The sequence below is a fragment of the Buteo buteo genome, chromosome 13 (assembly GCF_964188355.1).
Source record: "Buteo buteo chromosome 13, bButBut1.hap1.1, whole genome shotgun sequence".
Classification (NCBI taxonomy): Eukaryota; Metazoa; Chordata; class Aves; order Accipitriformes; family Accipitridae; genus Buteo; species Buteo buteo.
The window spans coordinates 15,386,664-15,405,713 of record NC_134183.1 but is presented as its reverse complement, the minus strand read 5'-3'; the positions used below and the strand labels follow the sequence as shown (position 1 = coordinate 15,405,713).

The 19,050-nt window shown below is 57.4% G+C and overlaps 1 protein-coding gene across 1 annotated transcript in view; it reads left to right on the top strand.

Moving 5' to 3' along the window:
• Positions 1 to 391: 391 nt before the first annotated feature.
• Positions 392 to 19,050, top strand: part of ARHGAP44 (Rho GTPase activating protein 44) — a 29,902-nt gene continuing 11,243 nt past the window's right edge. Inside the window, exons 1-9 of the mRNA XM_075043937.1 lie at positions 392 to 512; positions 11,872 to 11,911; positions 14,647 to 14,751; positions 14,833 to 14,909; positions 15,419 to 15,530; positions 16,298 to 16,374; positions 17,175 to 17,292; positions 18,776 to 18,844; positions 18,929 to 19,010. Coding sequence (XP_074900038.1) covers positions 460 to 512; positions 11,872 to 11,911; positions 14,647 to 14,751; positions 14,833 to 14,909; positions 15,419 to 15,530; positions 16,298 to 16,374; positions 17,175 to 17,292; positions 18,776 to 18,844; positions 18,929 to 19,010 — 733 coding nt within the window. The 5' untranslated portion in view covers positions 392 to 459. The remainder of the gene's footprint in view (positions 513 to 11,871; positions 11,912 to 14,646; positions 14,752 to 14,832; positions 14,910 to 15,418; positions 15,531 to 16,297; positions 16,375 to 17,174; positions 17,293 to 18,775; positions 18,845 to 18,928; positions 19,011 to 19,050) is intronic.

The window sequence follows — 19,050 nt, the reverse complement described above, 5'->3', positions numbered from 1 at the left end:
CCACGCCAAGGGGTGCCGGGGGCGGGGGGGGGCGATGTCGGGGGACGCCGGGGGCTGCCCGGGGCCAGCTCCAAGGCTCCCCCTGCCCGGCAGAGCCCGCCGGGGCGGGCGGCCCCGGACTACATTTCCCATCGCCGCCGCGGCCGGGGGCGGTGCGGGGCGGTGCGGCGCGGAGCGGAGCGGAGCGGGGCGGGGGGCGCGGAGCGCGGCGGGGCCCGCGCAGGCGGAGGCGCGGAGCCGCGCAGGGGCGGCGGGCCCGCTCGGCCCGGCCTGGCCCGGCCCGGCTCGGCTCGGCTCGGCTCGGCTCGGCCCGGTTCGGCCCGGCCCGGTTCGGCCCGGCCCGGTTCGGCTCGGCCCGGCCTGACTGCGCGCCGGGCGAGGATGCGGGAGGGGCGGCCCGCGGCCCCCCGCTGCCCGCCCGCCCTGCCCGCGTAAAGGGGCGCCCGCGCTGCCGCCACCATGAAGAAGCAATTCAACCGCATGCGCCAGCTCGCCAACCAGACCGTGGGCAGGTAGGGATGGGGACGGGCCCTGCCCGCCTCACAGCCCCGATCCCGCAACCCTGCCCGCTCCCTGCCCGCCCCACCGCCCCTGCTCCCCGCCTGCTCCCCTGCCTGCCTCACTGCTCTCATCCCGCTCCCTGCCCGCTCCCTGCCTGCCCCGCTGCCCCTGCCCACCCCCTGCCCGCCTACTTGGCTGCCCCCTGCCAGCCCCACTGCTCCCGCTCCCTTCCTCTACCCCGCCTGCTCCCTGCCCTCTGCCTGTTGCCCCTGTTCCTGCCCACCCGGCTGCCCCGGCTCCCCAGCTTGCAGCCTGCCTGCCCCGCTGCCTGTGCTCCCAGCCCTCCGCCTTCCCGCTGCCCCTTGCCCCGCTGCCCGCACCCTGCCTGTCCCGTGGCTGCGCCCCCACCACCCCTCTGCCCACACCGTGCCCGCTCCCTGCCTGCCCCGCTGCCTGCGTCCTACCTGCCCCGCTGCCCCGGTGCCCACACCTTGCCTCCTCCCTGCCCGTTCCCTGCATTCTCCCCTGCCCACAGCCCCAGCCTGCACCCTGCCTGCTCCTTAACCCCTGCCTGCACCCTTTCCCCTGCCCCCTTCGTCCGCTATTTCCCTGCCTGCCCCTGCCCTCACCCTGCCTGCCCCCCTGCCCCTGCCCGTTCCCTGTGTCCCAGGGCCGGGCCACGCAGACACCCGCTGTCCAGGCACCCCAGCCCCCATGCTGTGGGGTGCCCCACTGGCCTGCTGCCCCCCAGCACCCGTGGGTGGCCCCGGCTGGCTGTGGGGAAGGGGAGCAGGCAGGGTGCAGGGGGACACGTCGGGGCGCGGGTGGAGGGGCCGTGCCTGCGGGGATGCCCATGCGCACCGACGCACGGCCGGGCCCGGGGTTTGGTGGTGGCTGTTGTGTAATTCCCGGAGATTTTGCAGCTTGGGATGGGGGGGGGTTGTATTTTTTCCTTCCCAACACGGCGCTGGGGCACTGGCACCGGCACGGCCGGGGCGTTGGGCTCAGCATCCCCTCCCGGAGCCGAGGGCTTGGACTTCCACTGGCATCCCCCACGTCCCCCCTCGCCACGTCCCCCATGGTGATGGGGATCGCCCCACCGGCTCTGGGTCCTCGGCCGGGCTGGAGGTGGTCGGTGGCGACGGCTCCTGCCTCGGCCGCGGTGCTGCCGCACGGCCCCGGAATACGGGCACAGGGCCGGGATGGCAGCAGGGCACCGTCTTGGGGCTGTGGCGGCTGTGCGGGAGCGCGGTGCGGGAATGTGGCGGCAGGAACGTGGTGTAAGCATACGCTGGACCACAGTTGGGGAGCGTGCCGCAGGAATCCGGTGCGGGAGCATGATGCAGGAACATGGTGCGGGAGCGAGCGCGGTGTGGGAGTGGCGCAGAGGAGCGTGAAGTGGGAGCACGGTGGCAGGAACGCGGTGCAAGAATGCGGTGCGGGAATGGGGTTTGGGAGCGTGCCGCAGGAACGTGGCGTGGGAGAGCGGTGTGGGAATCTGGTAGAGGAGTGCGGTGTGGGAACGCGGTGCAGGAACACGCTGCAAGAACGTGGTGCAGGAGCGTGGCGTGGGAACGTGGTGCGGGAGCACGGTGCAGGAACGCGGTGCAGGAATGTGGTGCAAGAACGTGGTGCGGGAGTGCGGTGTGGGAGTGCGGTGTAGGAACGTGGGGTGGGAGCGCAGTGTGGGAGTGCGGTACAAGAGCGTGGTGTGGGAGCGTGGCACAGGGGACGCGGCGCGGGAATGCGGTGCGGGAACACGGTACAGGAAACGCGGTGCAGGAACGCGGTGCGGGATTGCTGGGAGACTGGTGCTTGCCTCCGTTGAGAAAGCAGCAGGAGGAGGCTGTTTTGAGGACAGAGCGTGTGATTTTCTCGCATCTGCGCCGGGCCGGGTTTGCTCTCCGGATGCACCGAGAAGGTTTGACACATCTCCCACCCGCAGCTGGGCGGCTGCAGGGGAGGGGTGTCCCCAGGTCCCACCACCACCGCGTGGGAGACGTGAGCCGGGCACCGCACGCACGCCTGGCTTCAAAATGGTGCTGCTGACAAGGCGAGCATCCTCCTTCCCACATCCCCCGGGAGCGCGGGGCCATGCTGGGCTCCCCGCAGCGCCCGATTCGCAGCCTGGGGAGCGGGGATGGCGGCCGCGGGGCTTGGAGCTGCTAAACCCCTAATCCTCTTAGGGGCTCGCTGCGACGCCGGCTCATGATGGGCAGCTGGGAGGCTCCATCGGTATACCCCAGCACGTCTGCTGCCTGCAGAGCTGCCTGTGCTGCCAGGCTCTTTGGGTTTAACGGGGGAGGGGGTTGTGGCCCCCTCTTTGCTTAGCGCTGGGACAGGGCGGCTGGAGCCTCTGCAGGGCTCAGCAGGAGCTTGGGGACCATCCCCTTCCTCGACCTGGCCCCTTTGGTCCCCCATCTCAAGTGTGGGCTGATGTTTTATCCCTCTTCCCCACGGTGGAGCCCTGAGTAGCCCTCTCCAGCCAGCTGGAAATAAGGAATAATAGATGGAAATAAGGAATAATAGATGGAAATAAGGAATAATAGATGGAAATAGGGCATAATAAATGGAAATAGGGAATAATAAATGGAAATAGGGCATAATAAATGGAAATGAGGAATAATTAATGGCAATAAGGAATAATAAATGGAAATGAAGAATAATACATGGCAATAAGGAATAATAAATGGAAATGAGGAATAATAAATGGAAATAAGGAATAATAAGTGGAAATAAGGAATGATAATAGAAACCTGGTGTTTTGTCTCCCCTGGGAGACGCTCACCAGGGTATATGCACCGTAACCCTCTGCGGTCTGAGGGCTGTCCCCTCCTGCTCATCACCAAGCCCCAGTGGGCCACCATCACCCTGCAGTGCCAGCACCCCCGAGTCCGGGACTGGGCATCGCTGGGCCGGATGCTGCCCCAGGGCTGGGGTCTGCGCTGCACGTGGAGGTTGTCCCTTGGGGGGAGACGGGGGCATTGGGGACAGTTTGTGTGTGGCGGTGGCAGTGGTGGCATCCAGCTGGTGTCACTCCTGCCAGCAGCACCTGGCCAGAAGATCCCGCTGCTGTGGGGGTGGCCCCGTGGGACCAGGGGGGACAGCGGTGACATCTCCCCGGCCACCCCGCAGGGTGTGCAGAGGGAGGTGCAGTGGGGGGGGTCCCAGCCCCTGGTGGCTTTTCCTGCTTTCGGTGGTGTGTTTTCCTTAAAAAAAAAAGGGAAGAAAAAGGCAGCCGAAGGGGAAAACCCCATCCGTGGGTCTGCCAGCAGCTGCCAGAAGTACCCCGGCAGGGGACAGGCAGGGGACAGGCAGGGGCAGCCCTTTGTCCCTGCGAGGTGGCCGCAGCTGGCACTCGTGGGGGGGGAGCATGCTGCTGGGGCTGACCCGCATGGGGAGCGGGCAGGGATGGGTCAGGGTCAGGGTCAACGTTAGGGTTAGGGTCAGGATTAGGGTTAGGGTCAAGGTTAGGGTTAGGGTCAGGGTCAGGGGTTAGGCGAGGATGCTGAGTACGTTTCCTTACCTTTCCAAATACATCTTCAGCTCCTTTTCCCAGGGCTGTTGCATTCCTTTGCAGCTCTGCTTGCGATGTTGGGGGCGAGCGGGGACCTGCTGGGTTCCCTGGGGAGGGCAGCAGTACCTGCAGGCACTGGGGTGCCCGGTCTGTGAGTGTGACGGGGCCAACCAGCACAGACCACGCTCTGCTGTGCCCTGAGCACGTTATTTGTTTTGTTTTGTTTCGTTTTATTTTTTATTTATTTTATTTAGGTCATTTCACTAGACAGATAGAAAGAACTGGGGATGCTCATCCCAGCCCAGACCTGCGCTTGGTACCCAACCTTCAGGAGAATAACTGCACCCAGTCTGTAAGGGGCCATAATATTCATCTCCACAGGGTGGAAAAAGGGAAGAGAAATCAATAAGTGGCTGTAAAACATTTTGAAGATGCTTTCTGCAAAGCGCTTTTTTTTTTATTTTTATTTATTTATCCATTTCATCAGCGGCTGAGCCAGCGGGAACTCGTGCCCTCACCTCGAGGTCACAGGATGATAGCCACAAACATGCCACAACACTCGCTCAGGCAGCCAAAACAGCTCTGTGAATTTTCCAGAATTGGTTCAATATGGGTTTTTCTCCATTGGGAATAAAACAGGCACTCGTAGCCGCCTGCAGAATGGCACGGCTGGGTTCCCGAATGGCACAGCAGGGGAACTGGGGGGACTCCGGGGAGGACAGTGTCAGCTTGGGGGGATTGGTTTTTTCCTCCTGGTCCTTTCTGAGCATCCCAAGATGTATGCCCCATCCCAGGGGACAGCGGTGGCATTTTGGGCTGGACATCGCTTTGGTGGCTTTCGGGGCAGATGCTCTTCCAAGCACCAGAAAGTCTGCACAGAAATATAAAGCCTTTAAACACCGAGGTTTTATTCTCTGTGCAGCAACAATATTCTGCAAGAAATAAGGACGTTTTATTCTGTGTGTATGAAATAAGAACGGAGGGAATAAAAGCACCACCTGGGATTTTTCCGATGGGATTTGCAGGAGGGAACAACATGCTTTAAATAGCCGGGTTCCACGTCTGCACTTTGAGGTTCCGGTGGCTCGCTGTTGGCAGACCCCCCTGGGATTTTGGCTTTGCCAAGCGATGCCGCGCCCCTCAGATGGTGCCGGCAGCATCCCTGCAACCCTGGGGATATTTTTATCCTCCTCGCAAGGCGGCAGCGCTGACAAACTGAAATATTCATGGAGCAGGCTGAAGGTTTTGTCCCCGCGTCCAGCAGCCTCGGGGCCCTGCGCTTTGCAGGGACTTCTCCATGATTTTCAAATCAGGACCGAAGCGTGGTCAGGACGCAACCCCGGGGCGGGGGGTTCCTCTGATAGGGATGTGCTGGGAGCGAGGAGCAAAGGGCCCTGTGTATCCCTTGCCGAAGGGATGCCGATGGAGAGAGCTCAGAACCAGGAAAGGGACAGGAGATGAGGAAAAGAGGCTTTCCTGTCTTTAAAACTCTGTTCTCCCATTTTGCTTTGATTCCTTTGGTTTTCCCAGCAGTAGGCAGAAGGACGGAGGAAAGCTGGACCAGCCTTCCCCACTCATTTCATCCCACTTTTCCAGCCTGGCTGAGCTGAAGGCGGGTGAGCTGCTGGGGCCTGAGCCCTGGTACCAGGCCCGCTGGGTGGGCATCACTGCCCTTAGCTGCGGGTTTGGGACATGGGGACCGTCACTCCGGGTCACCCACTGCGGCAGGATGAGCCCAGGATGCACTGGAGGAGGCACTGGCGGGGCCATCTCACCGTGTCTCGCTGGATGTTGCAACTCGGAGTCATCTCCCTGGGGCATTTGAGCAGCGATTTGAGGATATAAATATTTGATGTTTTGCTTCTTGCTGGCTAAGAAGGCACCGGGAAAAATCCGCAGCTCCGTTTGGCCTCAGCCGGATCCTGGTTACAAGCCGTCGGGCTGCGTGTCCCTGGGGATGCAGTGGCGAGGAATGCTCAGGTGACAGCAGAAGCTGGGGACGGCGTGGTCCTTGGACCAGCATCCAGCCTGAACCGCGATGCCCAGTGCTTCCAGGGGTTGTCTGGATGAGATCTGAGAAGCTTTCTCCTCCCTCCAGCACACATGACAGATGCTCAGCACCTTATCTGAGTTGCATGGTTGAACCTCACCTTACCGACCTCACCTTTGAGCTTTGGGGGCTCGAGGACCTTGAATTTTCCCATGGGTACCAGCCCCCAGGCACGTGCGGCAGCACCGGAGGGAGATGCAGGCAGGACCGGGATGGAGCCGGGCACCCTCCCCGAGCCCATGTGGGATGGCAAAGCAGACCCATCCGTGGGAGTCAAGACTGCTGGCAGGGGATGGCCTTGGCTGGGTATTTGTGCCTCCCTCTGCCTGCGCTCGGCCAGGAGGCTATTTTTAGGCTGGAGCAAACAGAAATCAGGGGAACCGGCCGGTGTCAGTAATTAAATAGGGATGAAATATTTATGGGCATACTGCAGCGAGGGGATGGCCAGGGATGGGGTTGAAAGGGGTATTTTGGGCAGGAGGTGTGGGCAAGGGGGTCCTCAGGGCATCACGGACATGCTCTGCCTCCAGAGACGAATCCTTGCCCCTGCCCATCCCCACACTGGGTGAAGCGCTGCCTGCCAGCCAGTCGTGATGGTTTTCCCGTTCAGAGAGAATACTGTCAGGAAATCATCGTTGTGCTTTGAGTTTTGCTGGCGCAGGGTCAAATGCAAGGCCAAGGGCTCCTTGTCTTGGGTGGTTTGAGCATCAGAGGGGGACAGCGGTGGGGACATGGGGCAGGCGCTGATGATGGATGGTCCAGCCAGATGGAGATGTCTGGCATCAGGAGATGCTCCAGGGAAGCACTGGCTTTGCTGTAGCTCCTCACATCAAGGCACTGGAAGCCATAGGGTTTATTTGGAAATCAACTTGGTTTGCTTGATTGGTGTTGATTTCTGCCGGCAGCAATTAGTTTTTGCAGAAGCAAACACCCGACCAAGTTGTAGCTGCATCTTGTGCTCATTTGCTTTTAACTCTCCATATTAATTGTGCCTTTTCTCCCAGTTGTTTGCAGGGATGCGAGTGTCTGGGTGCTGATTGAGGCTGCAGATTGCCTGGATTTGTGCTGAGAAAATCAGCTCCGGGGTGGAAATCTGGAGGGGAAGGGGAGGAGTGGGTTTTTATTTGCCTAAAGGAAAGATGAAAGGAAGTGTTGAAAGCCGGTAATCCTGGCTGCCTCTCCAAGGGATGCTCCCGCAGGATGCATGTAACTTGTAAGGCATGAAGTCTGGGGGGATTAGGGACAAGTCAGGGAAATTGGGGGGTCCCTGCACCGGTCTTTTGGGTGCTGTTGTTTGCTGAGGCCACCTTGCATGAGCAAAAACCACTGTCTCTGGTTCCCTGGGACAGGTCATGTCCGAGCGTGGGAACCCTGGCTGCATCCGCTTTGTGAGACATGGGGATAGAAAGACGCACGTAAAAATGAATGGGTGAAGAGAATTGCTGAAAGCTGATACTGGCTTAAACTGGTGCGTAGAGGAGATGCTTTGCTGGTGCCACCAGTTGCCTGCTCTGGTGGTTGGGCCATGGGATGCTCCAGCCACTGGATAGCCGCTTCCCGGGGCTCTGCTGCACGTGTCAGACCCTTGAGGATTGTTCATGTGTCAGGTATTATGGGCTAAGCACAGATGGGCCCTGAACCCTGACAGGGCGTGAGGAAGGGGGAGATGATGTAGTCCCCCAGCTGCTCCAGGGTGCAGGAGCCTGTGTCCCTCTGCCCCCCCACCACGGGGGCCCTGGCACCCCCAGGAATTCCTTCAGGCACAATGGTGATTTGGGAAGGAGATGGGATTTGTGCAGGCAGGAGCTCGGCTGCCTCCCGCATGCGGCTGGAGCAGCACGGGCAGGGAGCAGGTCCTGGGGGTCCCCTGGGCTTGGGACGGCCGTCACTGCTATGGCAGAGGCGGAATTCGGGGTCTGTGCGACCCCCTCAGGCAGCTTCATCACGGCTCGGCTCTGACTGCTTGTACGGAACCAGCAGTGGAGCAAGGAGGGGGACTGGGGGTGCCAGGAGGGGGTGGGGGTGCTGGGGTGGATTGGGGGCACTGGGCAGGAACTAGGGGGTGCCAAGAGGGGCTGGGGGATGATGGGGATGGATGGGGTCAGTGCTGGGGCTGAACTGGGGGGTGCTGGGGATGGACTGGAGGACCTGGGGGATTGCTTGGATGGGAGCAAGATGCCAGGCTGGAACAGGGAGAGAATCTCTGCTGGAGCCAGACAAGTTTTCCAGCATCGGTCGCATCCAAACTGGTTCCTCTTGATGCTGTTAATGGATTTCTGTAGGGCTGCGGTTTTGGAAGCATCTTTATGGTCTGGGCTCCAATGTTCCACATGGTCTGAACTAAGCGCTTGAGAGCAAACTGGGAACTGGGGCTACTGAATCCCAGGGGTTTTGGCAAGCGGTTCTCTCTGGGGATGGAAAGCCAAGGCAAGAGAGCTTGGGGAGGCATGGGGACCCACACCCGTCCTCAAGTGGCATGCTAATTGGAGCACGATATGGGGAGGGAGAAGAAAGCACAAACCAAAAATGTTTGTTGAAGAGGAAAGGGTGAGCGGAGATGCTCAGGGCTGAGCCTGCTGAAGATGCTTTGCCAAGATCCTGAGAGAGGTGCTGCCATCCCACTCCCAGAAAAGGCAGCAGCATAATATTTCTCCGTCCCCGCTGAGTGCCCTGGGGAAACCCCTGGGTACCGGGGAGGTGGCATTGGGGCACCAGGGTCTGCTGGAGCATCTCTGAGTGCCAACAAGGGCGCAGAACCCAAAAAGTACCCCCCAGGCACGATGGAGCCCGGGGCGTACAGGAGAGCGTCCATCTTCCTGGCTGCTCCCTGGCAGGATGTGCATTTTGCCACGAAGCATTTCTTGCTGCAGGTTCACAGGATGGCTCATAAAACCATATAAGCTCCTGTAAAACCGTATTAACTTTAGGCTGAGACTTTAGAAACATAACGGATATAATGGGATTTTTCCTGGTGGCATTAGCAGCACAGAGCTGTAATGCAATGCGATGTCAGTGGAGTAGGATGATGTTATTTTTTAGTCTTTACATGTAAAATGGCCATGTGGAGCGGCTTGGGCTGGGCTTTCTGTGGGTTTGGAGGTGCCGCTTGGTTCTCGCGCTCGTGGATATAATTTGCCAGTGGGAGCAAGTGCAGAGACAAGGGGAATTATTTGTATTTTTTTGGTGCATTCTGAAAATTAATAAGGAGCTTTAGGTGGGGTGGCAGGACAGCAGCAGACCCACATTGTCAGCAGGACTGTGCATATGTACAGGAGCAGGATCTGTCCCACTTGGAGCTGATAAACCACATTTGATGGAGCTGCAGCCGGGTTGCTGCCCCGGTACATCCACGGGACTGGGCTCTCCTGCGGGAGCTCTTTGCTGTGGCTGCTGGTGGCATCACCTGTAGAGTCCAGGTGTCCTGAGGCAGGAGACTTGTCCCCTGCTTTGGCTTTGCAAAAACACCCTGTGGTGGCTTCTGGGGATGCGTTTTACCCCATTCTGCAAGCCAAGGTGTGGGAGCAGGGTGCCTGCACTCGGCGCTGGCAGGACGTGGTGGTACCTGGCTCCCACCACCATGAGCGACGCCAGTCCGCCGCAACCCTGCCACATGCCTGTGCCACCACCGGCGGCTGCAGTGTGTCTCCAAGGCCACACAGAGACCCCCATCCCGATTGCAAGCCAGAAATGAGGAGAAAGCATCCTAGCTCCCACAGATGCCAATGCCAGGTGGGGAAACCCGTGCTCCCACGGCGTGCCCATCACTCTGCTGCATCCCGGGGCAGCTGTGTCGAGCGACTCCCAACAGCCTCTTTGCTTATTCCTATACATAAAATGCTGCAGCCTTTCCCCCCCTCCTTTTTAAAGCCAAATTAGTCACTGGCAGGGTCTCCTACCTGCTTAAGCATCCCAGGATGTGGCAGGGCTGGTGTGGGTGTCTGTGCCAGAGCTGTGGCTGGGGGATGCTTTCTGTTAAAGCCACTGAAGTTTCTTGTGCTGAGGCTATGCTTAAAAGCAGAGCAAGGCCAGATTTTTGTTATCCTGTTTGAAACATCATTTTCTGCTTCCCAAATGCACGTCAGAGCGTAGCACATGTTGGTTTGTGGCTGCTGGGAGAGAGACCTGCTAGCATGGGACCATGGGGTGTGCAAAACTCATCTATCAGCCTGGCTGGAAGAGGAGAAAACACCCTAAAAACGTCATTTTGGGGGGAGCGTTTTCCCAATGGTACAAGGACAGGAGGGACTTCTTTCTCCTCCAACCTTTTTTTAAAGTTTGGAGATGATTTCTGGGGTGCACAGTGAGCGGCAGGGATGTACACCGCCGGTGCCTGCACATGAGTGCATGATGCTCGCCTGCATCTCTGCCACCTCCTTCTCCTTTGGGATGCTAAATATATCCTGAGCCAGGGCAGGGAAGCGGGGACGGCTGTTGTGTCTGTGCTGGTGGATATTTGTTGCTTTCTTCCCTGTTTGTGCTAATTCTCCAGCGTTTCCAACCCTGTCCAAAAATGATAGCGAAGGTGATTTGGAGAAGAGGAGGACAACCTGAGGAGCCCTTGCTCCCGGGTGACCAGCACATCACTTGCATTTCATATAGAAGATATTATAATGCATTCATTTAAATCCCCTTTTTTAAAAATTAAATAGGGTTGGGAGTTTTTTTGTTTTTAAAACCAACTTAAATCAGACACTGGGACAACTTTCATACACAAACCAGATTTAATGCAGTTAATTTGCACTTTTTAAAAGTCTTTGGACATGGTGTATTTGCAGATGAACCCATAGATCAAGCCCTGCCCTAGCCGGTGCTGCTGCCATGCCATGCTTGCTCTTTGAACCTTGCTCTGCCGGTGCTTATTCCTTATTTCTGCTTTTTCAGTACTTCACTCAGTCTCTCAAAGCTGAGAAACCAGCTTGGATAGCAGAAAGCAACCAGGGCTCAAGCAATAAAGGTATTTTTTTAAGAAGGATAAGGGCACTGAGCTTTTGTTGTTAACAAACCTTTAGGGACTAATTGGCTAAATCACAACTCTGCCCACGCGCATCTTGAAGGAGGTCATTTTTCAAAGAGAGATGATGCACTGAAGTTGTAAAAAAACCCTGAAGAAAATGAATAAATGATCCAGAGTGTGATGGTTTAAATAAGCCTGAGCAGATCTGGCGAGGAGTGGCCACAGGGGCTTTGCAGGCAGGGATGCTGTGGGTCCTTGCGTGGCTGAGGAGGGTCTTGCAGCGGGTTTGTGTCTCCTTCTGCATCCCCGGCGCTCCTCGCTAGCAAAGACAGCAGATGACACGCGCTCTGGAGCGGTAAATCCGGCTCCGACGAGCAGCGGGGAGGGTTACAGCGAAGCCGCGGGCAGCAGCTGCCGCTGCAGATTCAGTCGGCTGCGTCGGACCGAGGAGGCTCAGTCGTGCGGACGGGTTGTGTCCTTGAAATCCACGGCACTGAGGGTGTGCCAGAGCCCGGCACGGCCCAGGGAGCTGCTTTCTTGCATAGACGCACCGCCTCCCTGCGCAGCACTGCCCACATCCTCCTGGGAATTTAGCGTCCCTGTTTTGCTGTGGATAATGGAGAAATAAGGGGGAGACCAGGACCCTAAATTGGTGTGGGACATGGCACGCTCACAGCGAGCCATGAAGATGCTCCATCCTTTGCTTATTTAGGAGATGAGGCAATGGCTGGTGGGACCAGGGAGCCTTAAATCACCAGCTGCATCCCGATGGAAGAGCATGTTCAGCCCTGTCTCTGCCACATGTGCCTGACCCTTCGCCAGCACTTTATGTTCTTTCTTGTCTTGCAGGGCTGAGAAGACAGAGGTTTTGAGCGAAGATCTCCTGCAGGTGAGGTCCTCTGCAGCTGGTCTGATCCACACCCAGGGTGCCTGTGGGTGCCCAGGCACCCACCCATGGGTGCTGGATGTGGCAGCAGCAGCTCCGTGCCGGTTGGTGCCGCGGTGTCCTGCGGTGATGAGACGGGCTGGGAGGAGGAGGAGAGGGTTGGAAGCGTGGGAAGCGGCATCGTCTCCCTCCCGTGCACCCTCCCAGCCCTTTCCCAGCCTGGTTTTCAGGTCAGCTGGAATCGGATCCAGTCTCGTCTCCGCCAGGATGGCAACCTGATACGGCCAGCCGGATTGCGGACACCTGCATCTCCCCTCTCTGCTGCAAAACCTGCCCTGGGGACAGGCCACGTGACAGCAGGGGACAGTCCCCAAAGCTGATGGGTTGGACAACTTCAGCAAAAGAGCCTTGAGCCAAAAACCTCACGTGGTGCCTTGGAGCATCGGCTGTGATGCTAGGGTCACAGTCTCTTGGGGACATCTCATCTTGGTGCTTTTTGCTCCCAGAGCAGGGCTTCCTGCACGCCCCAGGGAGGGAAGCGGCTGAGGAATTGCCAGCAAAGGGACGTAAATTCACAAATCCATCACTGAATTCATAAGGTTTCTAACTCACACATTCTCTAAATCGTCACACTTGGGCACTGAGGAGCAAAACAGCTGCCCAGCTCCTCCTCCATCACAGTGCGGGCATCCCCTGGCGTCAGCCAGTCCGGCTGCTGTTGGAGCCGCTTCAAAACCTCTTTCGGGTGTAAGCTGATGTATTTATACCTTCCAGCTTGGGAATTTGGTCTGTGCCATTGCTCTCAGTTAGCAGATTCTGCAGAAACAGCCAGAGAACTGGTGTACAAGGATGCTGGTGGCAGGAGGCAACAACCTGCAGGTGACAGTGGCTGCAGAGTGACCTTTAGCTCTTTCTGGCCACCGTGTCCTGCCTACATGTTGCCCTCACTTGCCCCTAATGACGCTGCTCCCTGCACACATCAGGCTTTAGCAAGAGCCGTGTGTTAGCCAAAAATCCGAGCAGGGTTTGAGTGAGGAAGTAAGGACACTGTGCTGGAAGAGAGTGAAATGAAGCTGTTTGCAAACATCCCTGCTGGGCACAGAGGGCAGCTGCCTGCATCAGTTAATCCTTTTGCACTGGCACCAGTGAGAAATCGCTGGTGGAAGCGGCCGTGCAGGCCCCTGGGGTGTTGGTGGGTTTGTTTGCTGTTCAACAGCGCCATCCTTGCAGTATGCACCCCTGCGAGTCAGTCTCCAGCCTTCGGGATTTGGGGTTTTTTTCCCTTTTTTCACTGCCAGTGCTGGTGGCAGGGACGGGCAGGGTGTGGCGGTGACGTGCTCCGCTGTCCCCGGGGATGGGCAGCCCCGGTAGGATGGGCCGGAGGGGAGCTGAGGGTTCCCCGCCACCAGCAGCCAGAGGGAACATCAATAATGAACCTTTTTTCTTTCTAGTTTAACTTCTGGTGTTCCTCCTTGCAAGCTCTGAGGTCTCCATGGCCCCTTGGCACTGAGACCAAGACCCTGCTCTTAGAGCTGTCCAGTGACATCCCAGCACTAGGTAGCATCTGTGCCAGCACCGTTGAGGGCACACCTGGCATTGCACGGGTGATTTTTACACCTTTTGGAGATAATTCAGTGGGGAGGATGGTCGGTGCCACCTCGTGTGGGTGTCTCCCAGTCAAGTTCATGGGGGTCTGTCTCCAGGGTTGGTGGGGAACCCAAACCCAAACCCTTCCCAGCGTTGTATCTAATTGCCTCCAGTTTGGCTCATGTAGATGGGTGTGCACCCACATACGTGCCCTTCTGAACATCGTACCCCTTCCTTTCAACATATACACGGACATGTGTGTGTGTGTGTATATATATAATTTGTATAATTTTTATATACATAATTAATATATATACACACACGTATATGTGTATATGTGTATATGTCTGTGTATATGTTGAAAGGAACATGTATATGTTGCAGGGATGGCAGAATCTGTTCTACCTCAGCCAAGCATCATGGAGATCTATTTTTTTTAAATACATATATATATATGTATATTATTAGTTATATATATATTATAATAGTGGTGAAGGGCAGCTCAGCTTGAGTACCAGGCTCCCGTGAGATGCCTCCTGCCTCACAGGCTCACTGCAGGCTTAGCGCTTCTCCCAGGCAGGGAGTATTTCTTTTTTTTCCCCAGATAATTTCACAAGATTTTCAGATTTAGGGAATATTTCTCTTTTTCCAGATTATTTCCCCAAATTTTGAGATGTCCGTGTTTTCCCTGCATCTCTGAGCTTTGGTTTTCAGCAGATCTTGGTTGCTTACATTTAATGACTCATCTCGCTGAGTTTTGGGATGAACTGCTTAATTTAATCAATGCAGAGGCAAATAAGGGAATCTTCAGCCCCAGGTTAGAGTATCAGCCAGTTTGGTTTGTGGCAGGGCTCAGCTGGGGCCAGACACCTCCTGCCCTCACCCAGGGACACAAGGGCTTTGGAGGCTGGTCTGGATCCAGCCCTCAGCCTTGCTCGGGGGGTTAAGATGGGGCAGCACCAGCCTGGTGAAACCTTCTCTTGCTTCATGCATCCCTGCCCTGGGAAGGGGTTGGGCTCCGGGACTGTTGCATCCCTTGCAGCGGCAATTAAACTTGCTTTCACTGAAAAGTGAGAAGTGCCTCAGGTCCCTGCATGGTGGGTGCGGGACCAGGCGGGATACCCTGGTGATGGGCACCACTGCATCCGCAGGTGGAGAAGCGTCTGGAGCTGGTGAAGCAGGTCTCCCACAGCACCCACAAGAAGCTGACGGCATGTCTGCAGGGCCAGCAAGGCGTGGACGCCGACAAGCGCTCGGTGAGGCTTTGGCAGGGCTCTGAGGATGCCGGGCGGGCTGCCGGCGGCGGCGGGGTGGGAAACGCAGCCCTCTCTTTGCAGAAGAAGCTGCCACTGACGACGCTGGCGCAGTGCTTGATGGAGGGATCGGCTGTGCTGGGGGATGACTCCCTGCTGGGGTAAGGGGGGGCCGGGTCTCCCCGGGCGCTCTGCCACTGCCGGGATGCTGCAGGGATGCCAGGATGCCGCTGCCGGGAATTGCTGCAGTTCCTTATCTATGATGCCAGATAACGGCGGTGGGGTTCACAGTGGTGTCGGAAGGGCTGGGATCCTCGCGTGATGTCAGTAGTCCAGGGGTTTCCCTTATTATTCTCCTTGTGATGAGCTGGGGTCCTTCAGTCACGCAGTGTACAATGTAAACTGTATCCCTCTCTTCAGAAAGTCCATACAATTTCAGACTATAATTGGTACAATAGTTAGGGAATGAGATTTTCCTGACACCCGGAGTGCCCACAGTCCCCGGGCTGCCACCCTCCCTCCAGCCCTCTGCCAGGGAACGGCTGCCCCACGCCGCTGCTGAGACCCCCAGGGGTTTTGGGTGACCATCGCCTACCCCCGTGGGTGCAGGATGGCTGCCCGTGGCTCCCCCCCAGCCCCCCGGTGCCCAGCCCTGCCGGTACCCTTGCAGGAAGATGCTGCGGCTGTGCGGAGAGGCAGAGGACAAGCTGGCTCAGGAGCTCATCCACTTCGAGCTGCAGGTGGAGAGGGACGTCATCGAGCCCCTCTTCGTGCTGGCTGAGGTGAGCGGGGACGTTGGGGTGTCACCGTGCCGGGGACTCACAGCTGAAACAAGCCCTGGAGGAAAGCAGGGTTTCACCGCTTAGGCGGCGTATTTGGTTCCCGGCCCCTGCGAGGGACCTTCCGTCTTTGAGATGTTTGCTAATTGCTTTAATTGGCAGGCGGTATTTGCACGTGCAGCTGGGCTGGCTGCTGGGGCCGTGGTCCTGCCAGGCTCCTTTGCCCGCTCTCGCTGCTCTTGCTCTTTTCTGCCTTTCCTGAATGCAGAGGTGTTAACATGCTCATTTCTCACCCATTTTACAAGCTCCAAACACATACCGTTGTTGTTTGGGATTTTTTTTTTCCTCCTTTTCCCCACTGCTGCCAACTTTGGTTTTCAATTTTACCCGGGGTTTTTTTCCGCCTTTTTACATCTAGCAAAATGTCCTGGCCTTGGTTCTGATTTTATCTTCCCCAGCAGAAACAAGAGCCTTATCACACTGCTGGTGTTCAGGGCTTTCAGCTGTTACCAAATCCTTTGGCAAATGGTGCCCGTTCATGGGAGGCTTTGCATTGCCATCCCCAAAAGCCCTTTTCCTGCCTTCATCCAGTTCCCTAATGCAGGGAGCTTTGATCCCCCAAGGATGCTCCTCTCAGGGATGTGGGTTCTGCAGTCGGGGCTGGCAGGGGGTGGCACAGCCCACATGGGGACACAGAGGAGGGACGAGCTGTCCCATCTCCCTAATGATGTTAAAATAAGGAGTTGCATCCTTATCCACCCGGCTTGCAGGTGGAAATCCCAAATATCCAAAAGCAAAGGAAGCACTTGGCGAAGCTCGTGCTGGACATGGACTCCTCCAGGACACGGTAGGGAGTGGCTTCAAAGCTGCTTTGTAAAAAATAAAAATTCCCAAGTGATAGGTAGCAGTGTGGAGGACACGTTCCAGAGCCCTGGTACTGTGGCTCACTTGGGACAATAAGTCTCAGCCATGTCACTGTGTGCCTTGAAGTCAAGCTCTGCAATGACCCACAATTTCTGCTTGTCTGCAGAATCTGCCCTTTTCCTTGCCTGCCCTCTGCAGAAAGGAGTATTTTTTCCTGGCACAAATCTTTATTGTTTTCCTCTTCTCCCTATCTTTCTGAGTTCTTATGTGATTGCAAAGAGCCAGGTGCTCCTACCACTGTAGAGTAGTGCTGGGGTGGAGCTGGGATGACCCTGGGGATCATCCTGTGTCCCAGACGCTGTGGTGGGACCCGGCAGGCTGCGCTTTGGGTTTTGCCTGAGGCCGTTGAGTTGGCCAAGCCCCACACATCGCCCTGCAGAGAGGTTTGGCACGTGTCTGTAGTCCCCAACGCCATATCCAGGCTCTCCCATTGCCTTCCTCTCTCCTGCCACCTGGATGAGGGTCGTTCTCCTGCTGAAAATAATTTCTTAATTATAGCCTGGTGTGTGCAGCCGATTGTGGGGACTGGGGATGTTCAGGGTTTGGAGTGGATGCTGCATCCCAGCCTGGGTTGGGACCATCTCCATGGTGCTCAGCCCTGGGGACCATGGTGGGCTTGGCTGAGGGAAGTCCCTGGGCTGCCCTCCAAGTCCACTGGGATCCAGCCACTGCTCTGTGCGCGTCCCCATCCCTCCCCGTGACAGCTCTGCCCTCTCTCTGCAGGTGGCAGCAGTCCGCGAAGTCCTCGGGTTTGGCCAGCAACCTGCAGCCCTCAGGTGCCAAAGCCGATGCTCTCAGGGAGGAGATGGAGGAGGCGGCCAACAGAGTGGAGATCTGCAGGGTACTCGGGGGTCCCGGGGGATCGCTGGGGAGGGGGGACCTTGACATCCCAGGCACCATCGAAAACCTGCAGCCTTTCCTCTTACCCCGTTCTTCACCCTCTTCTTACCCCATTGCCTGTGATAAACACTCCTCCAGCTGGTCCCCGTGCCCAAGCGCAGCCTGGTGGCAGTGGGTGATGCTCACCAGCCAAGCAGGACGTCCCCAGTTCCCCTATCCCCATCCTCCATATCCTGCTGGAGCCGGAGAGCATCCCGTTCCCAGGGAACCCATCCTGGCAGAAGCCAGCAAGCTCAGCACCAAGTAAACCCATCCCTGGCACAGAGACCTGCGGGAAGCGCCGGCACATGCCAAGCCCGTGCGTACCACCCAGCCATGTCACCCCCCACCATCCCTCAGGAGCATGACCCACCCAGCTGGTCATGTTGGGTGAGAAAAGTGTCTGAGCAAGGGGGGATGTTGCTCCCAGAACCTTCATCACGGGCTGTGGCATTCAGCAATGAAGTCCACAGGCAATTTTGCATGGCTTTAAATTCTCCAGAGGCAGAAAATGCAAAGGGCTGAGTGAACCTTGCACTATAGGTTTTGGGCAGGAGCTGGAGCTGAGTGTGTGTCTCAAATCCTGGCTCTTTTCTCCAGGGACACAACCAGAACCTGTGTAGCCTTTAAAATCCGGTCTCAAACTCATGCTGCCGCCCCCCATCTTAGAGCATGGCAGCCCCACACACCCAGCAATTCCCAACAAACCAGCTGGGCCAGGAGCTGACCCCCGGTATATTCACCGTACCGATGGTGGATATTGCAACCGGGATGTGCTCGCAACATTTTAAAAGCCTGCTGGTTTTCCTCCAGTTGAGTTATCCAAGGGGATTTTCCAAAAGGAGCAATTGGGGAAGCAGCAATGTCTGTTTTGCGAGCGTGAGGACAGAGAGACACGTGTCCTGGTACTGAGGGGCTCGTTGCAATTCAGAGCAAGAAGCACCCGATGCTCCGTCAGCCTGGTCCGCACCGAGCGGTCAGGATGCTACCCGCGGCAGCCAAGCCGTGCGCGCTGCTTTGCTGCCCTGTGGTTAATGAGCCACTTGCAATGCAGCACGGGGCAGGGACGGGCAAACTTGGGGTTTAATTTGGCCTGGATTTGTGCCGTTCAGCCCGCTGGGATGTGCAGCCTTTGGCTGATAGGTTGTTTCCAAGTAACTCTCGCTTCCAGAGAGCTTGTTGCAAGGTGCCAGCTAATAGTGGGCTCTGGAAGGAGGGGGGGGCGAGGGTGGAACCATTTGCATGGCAGCAGAGAGCAAACCCCCGTGGTGCTGCTGTATATTCGACATCCCAAGCACATATCAAGCGGGTGCTGCAATGTAGCATGTTGCTTGTTGGCTCCTGGTGTGACCAAGCTGGTCCTTCCCAGTGGCCTCCGAAAGGCCCATCATGGTGGCATCAGGGCAGCACGAGTGGGATGGTGACTAATCCTCCGCTCTCCGCAGGACCAGCTCTCGGCTGACATGTACAATTTTGTGGCCAAAGAAGTAGACTATGCAAACTATTTTCAAACCGTAAGTGCCACCCATCCCCACGGGACTCCGCTGTCCCCATCCCCGGCCGTAGCGGTGACAGCCGGTGCCGTCTCTCCCTCCCAGCTGATCGAGGTGCAGGCAGAGTACCATCGGAAATCCTTAGCGCTTTTGCAGAATGTCCTGCCTCAAATTAAAGCCCAGCAGGGTAAGTGGCCGCGGGGTCTGTCCCGCTCCTGCATGCAATG